Genomic DNA, 9172 nt, shown 5'->3' with positions numbered 1-9172 from the left:
GACCATAATGTTAATATTTTCAGTCATATGATTTCAATAAATAAGAAAAAATCATACAACTTTTAAAAAATTCCCTCCATAAATTATCTTTTGACTTTGAACAGGTTTTGCTAACATCATGGGAACTAAATGCTAAACTGCCCGCAAGGACAGTAACTAATTCATTAGGAAATATGAGGAAAATATGACTTAATAAACATACAAAATAATAATTTAAAGTAATATTAATATGCAAATACGTTTTTGTGATGGTTAGATTTTGAATAAGGGGATATAAAATATCCTAAGCTCAGTATACACAGTTGACATCAATGGGAAGTCACATGCAATGGGCATTTGTGTACACCTTTCAAATGAATAGAATTCTTTGCCTATGCATTTATATTTCACAACAACAAAAACAACACTATCAACAACATTAAGTCTAGTTATTAGGCTATTATTTAAAACTTTCAAAGAATTTGACGTGTCTAATACGGCTTATGGGGGTCTAGCTTATGTGTGAGCACGTGAGGTCATATGCTCAGAAGTTTGACGCTGATTTTTGTGCCTTTACATTCAGACTAGCAAATCACGAATCAGTTACGCATTATTCAATTACAGCCCATAAAAAGGGTGTGACGTGTAAAACACAATAGAGCGGGTGCTCACACTAAATACCGACGTGTTCAATTGGACACAGTGATAGTGAAGGGCTGCTATAAATGCCACGCTGAGTGGGAGAGACTACACTGCAACTGAATCTCAACTCAGAAGCACTACGACGATCAATAGCCTACCTGGGAACCGGTTGCAGTTCTGAAATAATATAGGCTACATCCAGTGGCGTAACTTAGTAATGACGGGCCCCAGTGCAGGCTATTAAGGCGGGCCCCCTGGGGTGCACAGTTATGAAGCACATACAAACACACAGCGCTCGCGTCTAGAAGGGAACTTCTCTTGCACTCGTGCACAATGCGCAGTCTTCACACAGACGATCGTACGCTTTGTTCTGGTAAAAGCACAAAACAAAATGCACACAAACATGTCCTTGCTCTTGATATACAATCACTGATGAACACCTTTGGTTTTAATGAGAGAGAAAAAAAAACTACACGAGGATGGATTAGAACCCAGAGCCTCAGAAATGCTTGACAAAAGTTCTACCACTAGACCATTAAAGCACGCATTGGGAATTTTAGCGAATTTATATATTTATTCAGTTCTGTGAAGAATCTCGGTACTAATTGTATTTTATTATTAATACGTTTATTATTAATTTATATGAATATAGTCGCTTGCAGTGTGGGCAGGGCCCGCGTGCGCTGCACTGCCTGCACTGTCTGTAGTTACGCCACTGGCTACATCTGTTTGCTTTACGACTGTAGCTACTTTTAAATAAACAACAATAGCCTATTAATAATTTATTCTCTTTTAATTAGTCATTTCAAAGTACATTCAATGGAATACCAAAAGGCGGCAGAATTGAACGGGTTGTGCAATGGCAAAATTGTCACAGAGTATCTCTGCCGTAACGCTTTAGCGAGCTGACAGTCGATTCGAAAAAAGTCGCTGTCCAGCACAAAAACGAGATATCCCGAAAAGAGGCGGAGGATGAGTCGCGGTTACCTGCTCTGGAGGCGGCGTACACAACCATCCTGCGAGGTCTGGGAGAAAACACAGACCGGCAGGGGCTCCTCAAAACCCCGCTCCGTGCTGCAAAGGCCATGCAGTTCCTGACCAAAGGCTACCACGAGACCATCTACGGCAAGTATAGGCTATTATTATGCAGAAAATAATTACATTATACAATTTCACCTGCTTTCTGATATTCCGTTTTAATTATAGGGTTTTCAAACAACGTTTTAGTAGGAAATTACAAGTTAGTCAACAGAAATCACTTTCACCGGAGGAGGTTACTATAGCAACACTTCCAGCTAGGATAGGCTACTTTTTATTTCTCTCATATTACTCTTGTTATACTCGACTGTTATTTCCTTATTATGGTTTTACACAACACAAATATACCACAGAATATGAAATATATTACTTTTGTGCTTTGTTTAAAAAGTCTTTAAGATAGCTGACTGTGTATAAAGTTGTGTTGCGCAAGAGCAGTCGATTGTGCTCCCAAAATGACTGACAGATAAAGTAGACCCTCTAAAAGTCACTGGATTATTGGATCATTGGGTATCTATACAAAATTTAACGTAAATATGTTAGAAATATGTTATTATTTTCTAGTTTTTAATATATAGTTTCACTGTTTATTTTATTAACCCCTTCAGACCTGACAACCCCCCACCCCCACCCCACCTGAGCATTTTTAGTCCTCAATAGTTCTTAGCTCATCACCAAACTGGGTTTTTTATTTATGGGTGTGATTGTAGCCACAATTATGATCCCTTCATTCTAATCCAAGTGTTTTTCAGTGGGCTAAGTCACATAACACTAAAAATGTTTACCCATGGTGTGTTTGACAATTCCACTACGTTGGTGAGGTATTGTATAAAATACTTATACGTCATTCTGGAATTGCTCAATTAGTCTGCAACAGATGCTGAAAGCACCAGCTTCAATAGTCTGATTGGTGTGAAGGACTACTTAAACTAATCACACTTTCTCCTGAACTGACCTGATTTATGATAGGGCTTTTTTATGCATATTGTTTTCAAAGTTTGTTTTTATAAACCCTTTCATATTTTCATTTTGTGTAAACCCTATCAAAATTATTTGTTAAGTAATTAACTTTTGTATATATGTTTTTCTTATTCCACAGATGTCCTTAATGATGCCATCTTTGATGAAGACCACGAGGAGCTAGTTATTGTGAAAGATATTGACATGTTTTCACTTTGTGAACATCATCTAGTACCATTTTTTGGCAAGGTATGTCTCAGTATCTGCTGATAAAGTCAATAAAAGATGCTTTTAGCCACTCAGTTTATGTTATGCTTGATGTTGCACCGCTAGGCAAGGCGGTTTCATGGGTTGTAAGGGAATCATTGATGCATACATTTGTCTGGGCCTGGGAGAGTGTTGCTTGCTGGGAGGTCAATGGGTTCTTTTCAATGAGCTGTAGTGCATAAGAAATAAATGTTTTTATGTTAATTCATCTGTAGGTTCACATAGGATATCTGCCAAGTAAAAAGGTTGTTGGCCTCAGTAAGCTTGCGAGGTGAGTATACAACTTGCAAACACACACACACACACACACAAAATTTAGTGTGCCAGTCTCAGACGGACGGTAAAGGGCCTTGTTCTCACATCAGAGTAGGTCTGAAAAAGAGAATGTATTAGTTACAAGTGGCTGAGTTCTTCTGTTATCACAGCCCATTCACTTGAGGCTTAGATCCAAAGCCTGGCACAGTATTCTGTCCCATCTGAAAAACGCCAGACTAGCTGACTTCTGGCGCTGAGGAAATCCCCCTCAACTCCCACTTCCACTGTGGGGTGGTTGTGGGAACCATTAACATTGCAATCCTCACAAAATATCATGTGCAGCCTGGTGCTTCCTTTGCCTGAGTAAAATAAACCAGACTTCATGAGACACCATTCATCAGTCCCATTGATATCTATTACTAATTTTAGCACAAAATTGTCTGAAATGTTTACCATTTACATTTATAGTTCTATACAATATTTATTGTCATTCTTTGTGAAGGAAATAGCTACATATTGAATTGGTTGTTTGATAAGTGTTACATGTTTTATGATTTTTTTAAACTTACGTGCTGTGAATTTGTGTCCCTCTTAGGATTGTTGAAATCTACAGTCGCAGACTTCAAGGTAACTATCACAACTGTTTTATTATTTAGATATCTAAAAATGGAGATAGACCTACATTAATGTTAAAAAAACAGGGTAGAATTATTTATATATTTTTTAAGAAATTAATACTTTAATTCAGCAAGGGTGCATTCAATTGATCAAAAGTGACATTTGCAAATGCGAATAAATTTCCTTTATATTCATCAAAGAATCATGAAAAAGAATCATCATGTTTTCCACAAAAATATTAAGCAGCTCAACTGTTTTCAACATTGATAATGATAAAACATATTTATTGATCACCAGAATCAGCATATTAGAATGATTTCTGAAGGATCTCTGCAAAATAATGACTTCCAAATATAGGAATAAATTACATTCTGCAATTTATTAAAATAGAAAACAGTTATTTTGAATTGTAATATTTACAATATCACTATTAAAATAGGTGTATAGAGTTATTTTTAAACATTGAAAATCTTACATACCCATAACTTTTTGAACGGTAGAATTGCTAGTGTTACTTATATAGTAATAGTCGTGTATAACATTTATTTTTGGCATTAGCATCTCTCAATTTCAGCCTCAGAATTTACTGTTGAATTCATGCTGCACCTCACATTTGTTGTTTCTTCAGTGTTTTACTATTAATTTTTTTTAATACAGTCCAAGAGCGCCTAACAAAGCAAATAGCAATGGCAATCTCTGAGGCCTTGCAGCCTGTCAGTGTGGCAGTTGTCATCGAGGCAGCGTAAGTATTTGAAAGACAAAACATAATCATTTCATTAGATTATATCCTAGGCTTCTTTCTCATAAACCCATGTTTCTTAATACAGATCAATGCGATTAGATTTCACGTAACTTTAAAGCTCAGAATACAGTACAGTCATTCAGCTGCTTCATACAGTGGCTGTCATGGTTGATGAATTATTTCTACAATAACACTATTGTAACACTAAACATAATTTGTATTTCAAATGTTATTTGTGGCCTGAATGGACGTTTGTTGTTGCAGTCACATGTGTATGGTCATGCGTGGAGTGCAGAAGATGAACAGTCGTACTGTGACCAGCGCCATGCTGGGTGTGTTCAGAGAGGATCCAAAAGCTCGAGAAGAGTTCCTGGCCCTGACCAAAGGTGCACAGTGATCACACTACCTTCCCTGCTACAACTCCATCAGTGTGTTTACAGCCAAACAGGTCAATGAATATTCTCTACATTTGAAACCCTCCATGGTGCTAAGAGAATCTCACTGAGCCAGAGTTGTAGATCTTTCCACCAGCTACTGAGACCCGGCCTACTGCTGAAACTCAGGGGTCTTCACTGTTTGCATATAGAAAATGTGAATATTGAAAGATCAGTGTTACATGAACTACTAGTTTTGAGAAACTAACACCGAATGGCCAAACATTCACACAGCTGCCTTAAAACTATCTTACTTCTGATATTAACAATTACTAAATTAACATATTGCCTCAGATACTTGTCTAACCTTATGACTTTTTACAAAATGAAGATACTAGAACTTATTTGTATATAACTTTAAAAGAAATACATATTTTTGTCATATACTCTGATTAGATAATATTTAAGAGGTCATAAGCAAACATAATGAATAATTTATAGTTTTATAAGTCAATGAAAGGTTTATTGTGACATTACTGTGTGGCATAATTTATAAATGGTTAGAAATAAACAACATTGCCATTAGGATATTGTCACTTTTTTTTAACATAATATATGTACTGAATTGTATAAGAAATCAAAACAAATTTCAACTATGCCAACTGCAACAATAAAGCACCATTATGAGATGCATTTGTCTGTGTTTTTTTAATGCAAATAACTGATTTCTGCAAAATGTTGTCACAATTTTATTCGTCAAGAAATATTTACAGATGTAAAAATGTCTCACGTTGTAATAGGTGTCCCGGACAATTCTTAATTTAATTGATATTAAGGAAATTACATTATACAGAATCTAAGTATTGCTATGTTGTGACTTCTCACACTTAAAATATGGCAAAAAACATACATACTGTAATAAGAGCATCCATAACAGTTAAACCATATTATACAATTATGTGGGTCCAAGAGAAATGAAATTCCAAATGATCACTAAAAAAGAAAACAACAAATCTCCAGTAAACATCTGAAACAGTGTTGACAAAAAGAACCAGTGGCAGAAGAATACGAAATGGAAACAGACTATAAACATATAACTGTACACTGAACTTGTAGCCGTCTTATATTGGTATGTCACTGTCTATTCGTTTCATATTTACACTGGATTTTGTAATAGTGAACAATGCCTTGAAAACAGTAGAGGAAATATAACTTCAAACAAGATTGATATATTCATATTTTTTTTAATTGTGAGAAGAGGTAAAATTTACAAGTCAAAGTCTAGACTTTGGTAAGACCCAATGGCTAAATAAATAAAAAAAGGGCAATAAATTGCCATGAAGAGAACTTATTTGAATTAAATGGCCTAACCACTGTCATCATGAATAAGAACATTTTCAAAACATGTTCCCCAGCAAATGTACTCAAAGGCATCTACATTGTCCAAACAGTACAAGCCACTATATTGCTCTAAGGTTGTTTAGTGAGAGAAAAATGCCACTGAATATTTTATATAAATACAGTCAAACTTAGAGCACTCCCTTTGCACCACAAAACGCAGCAAACTAAACTCTTTTGTGAACTCAACACTATCATTCTCTCAACACCTGGAAGAGTCAACACAGACATCCACAAACATCCCCTTCTCAGCTAAAGACGAATCTCCATCAACCAATAATAAATCAAACTGAGGTCTGTTTGTAATTCTTGGTGTCAAGAACCTTCTTCCCACACATGGCACAAATTCCTGTAAACGTAGAAAAAGAGGGGTGGTGAGAACATATAGATGTGTGACAGAAACAAAAGAGCACCTAAGCATTCCCTTGCTATCCATCTCACCTTTTTTGTAAGCACATCCCTGACAGTAATGTGAACCAGACTGATGGACAGAGCTTTTGCATATTCTGCATGTGGCAAATCCAGACTTCCCATAAGGATCAAACCTGTCAAAACAGTAGACACATCGTTATTACATTATTATAACTTTCAAGTCTAAATGTATTACAAGACTGTGATGGTGAAGCATAAAATTCCATGCAACAAACCTGGCTTTTTTTGATGTCAGCATTTTATTTTCATTAAGCTTTCGACCACCACTCTCTGTAATACAACGGTTTGCAGGTTAGTATTCAGTGTTGACGAAGCATAAATACAAATATATAAAAGGGTAATAGACATAAAACGGTAGTTCATCTTTAAAACGATTACCTGTTGTGTTTCTAGCCCCATCTTTCCAGGTATCAGGAGTGATGACTCGCCCCAGCTTCTTCTCGCCTGCGGAGGCCATACGTAATTCACAAAGGTCCGACAGCACACACATTTCATGTTTGATTGATCAAATTTCACGTCCGAATACACAGCATATTGATGTTTAACATAGTCGAGATAAAAATAAAAAAAAACTACAAGCGACGTTTATATTTATAGCACAGTTTTGTTGTTTCTTTTGCTGATCTTGCTAGCGAGCCTAAGAATTATTGCATACGAACTACAATATTAACGACGTAGCCATATTTGTGTAAAACAAATAACCCTTTGATATACAATATGATTTATAATGTAACTACTTACACTTCTCGCAAACCATCTTCAAATGTGTCAGAAAATCTTAGCTAACACGTCAAAGATAGTTCTCAGTTGTTGTAAAAACGAAGCTAGAAACACTGCTCACACAGTGAAGTATGACGTATGATACGTTGTCAAAATAAAGGTCCTAAGAAATACCACGCAATATAGTTGTATCAAAGTCTATAGTCTTTGGTTGTATTTAGCGAGAAACTAAAAATTGTGTGCAGTAACAGTGGATGCTACTCCTACAAATAATAATAATAATGTTTAAATTATTTTATTATTACAATCTTTTATTATGTTTTGTTTAGTTGAGAGTGATTGTTGGTGACTTCATTCTACCGGAAGTACACGGCAGTCATGTTTTGTAAATAAACTGTTCGACTTTTACTTTTATTTGTAGTCTTATGGCATTCGGTTTAGAAAGGGTACGGTTGTAATTTGCACATATTTAAGTGCTCGATGAATCTGGTAAAGCATTAGTTTAGGAATTTTTATTTGTAGATATAAACTTTAACTAGGCACAACACTCCATTGGTAGGTCTTTACTTCAAAGTAAATTGAATTAATCGTTAAATTAATCACTTATTTTAGCTGTGTGCAATATTGTCCTTTGCCTTTATTTTCATAACCGGAGATTGCCAGTCTCATTATTACGGTGGTTTCTTTTATTTGGGGTTTTTTGTGTCCTTTCTTTGACCTTATCTGAAATTATTTGAAAGAACTGTTCTTTTGGAATTGTTTATTAATCTATTGATTTTCTCTCATTGTTCTTTATCAGGTACCGCCATTTAACCTCCATAATGTGGGATGTTGAGATCAGGGGCATGGCATCGGCTCATGCCATTATTGCCTCCTCCATCTTCATGGCAACTGTGATGCCTGCAGTGTTTGTGGAAAACTTCTCTGTTTATGGGACCCACATGGTCTGGCTGTATTGTGTGGCTGGATCTGTTGCTGTGGTCAACATCGCAGTGTTTTGGCTTCTTGGCATCAGCCCACCAACAAAGAAGAACACGCTGAGCTACAAGGTAGAGATGGGCAGCACATTCTCCAATGGATGCAAACATAATTAATGCCTTTCAGAATGTAATGAGTTTCATTTGTTATTTCTTTGACAGATCAACAGATTGTTCAAATCCTGTCTGTACTTTGTACTGTCATGCCTCTTCTTTCATACTGTGGTGGTACTATACGGAGCACCTTTGCTTGAGTAAGTACGTGTTTGTTTGTTTGTTTGTTGACCCAAAATGTAAAATACCAATGTATAAGTCATACCTCACATTGTAGGTCAGCTCTGGAGACGTTTTCTCTGGCCGTGCTGCTGTCCACACTCACTACATTGAGATGTCTCTGTATCCTGGGTCCTAACGTACAGACTTGGATCCGGGTTTTCAGCCGAGATGGGTAAGTGCAGGATAAACGCTTTACATTAACCACTTGAATTATTCCTTCCTCCCTTTATGGTGTGGAAGAGCTTTGGTGCGGAATTGTTTGTGTGGAATTGTTTCACAGATACAGTCCTCAGTGGCTGTAATCCACTAGATGGAGACCTTGTCCAACTTTGACAAATAGAATTTCACATACAAGGCATTATTGTAGGATGAACACCGTATATCTAGAATAGATGAAGCAAAAACATTTTGAAAGGACAATTGCAATGCTCAAATCCCCATAAATGAGTAACTGGAGTTAAGTGTGGCTTAATGCTCTCAGATCAAATCCTGTT

The 9172-nt window shown here is 36.3% G+C and overlaps 2 protein-coding genes and 1 pseudogene across 4 annotated transcripts in view; 2 read left to right on the top strand and 1 right to left on the bottom strand.

Moving 5' to 3' along the window:
• Nucleotides 1–1366: 1366 nt before the first annotated feature.
• Nucleotides 1367–5176, top strand: LOC107749386 (GTP cyclohydrolase 1-like; annotated as a pseudogene).
• A 1055-nt stretch (nucleotides 5177–6231) lies between these two features.
• Nucleotides 6232–7549, bottom strand: LOC107749357 (cysteine-rich PDZ-binding protein). Its single transcript, XM_016564479.1, has 5 exons — nucleotides 7447–7549; nucleotides 7084–7149; nucleotides 6921–6975; nucleotides 6715–6818; nucleotides 6232–6622 (listed from the first exon to the last, which is right to left on the bottom strand). The coding sequence occupies exons 1-5, from the start codon at nucleotides 7460–7462 to the stop codon at nucleotides 6558–6560; spliced, it is 306 nt and encodes a 101-aa protein (XP_016419965.1). The 5' UTR covers nucleotides 7463–7549; the 3' UTR covers nucleotides 6232–6557.
• A 229-nt stretch (nucleotides 7550–7778) lies between these two features.
• Nucleotides 7779–9172, top strand: part of LOC107749355 (phosphatidylinositol-glycan biosynthesis class F protein-like) — an 8199-nt gene continuing 6805 nt past the window's right edge. Inside the window, exons 1-4 of one of the 3 annotated variants that reach the window (XM_016564476.1) lie at nucleotides 7779–7810; nucleotides 8225–8474; nucleotides 8565–8656; nucleotides 8734–8850. In XM_016564476.1, coding sequence (XP_016419962.1) covers nucleotides 8247–8474; nucleotides 8565–8656; nucleotides 8734–8850 — 437 coding nt within the window. In that variant the 5' untranslated portion in view covers nucleotides 7779–7810; nucleotides 8225–8246. Of the gene's footprint in view, nucleotides 7981–8224; nucleotides 8475–8564; nucleotides 8657–8733; nucleotides 8851–9172 lie in introns of all 3 variants that reach the window. The other 2 variants (XM_016564475.1, XM_016564474.1) reach the window with 2 other exon arrangements.

Source organism: Sinocyclocheilus rhinocerous, unplaced genomic scaffold (assembly GCF_001515625.1).
Source record: "Sinocyclocheilus rhinocerous isolate Xijiao unplaced genomic scaffold, SAMN03320098_v1.1 scaffold650, whole genome shotgun sequence".
NCBI lineage: Eukaryota > Metazoa > Chordata > Actinopteri > Cypriniformes > Cyprinidae > Sinocyclocheilus > Sinocyclocheilus rhinocerous.
Note: the sequence above shows the minus strand (reverse complement) of the source record. Positions and strands in the feature narration are given on the sequence as shown.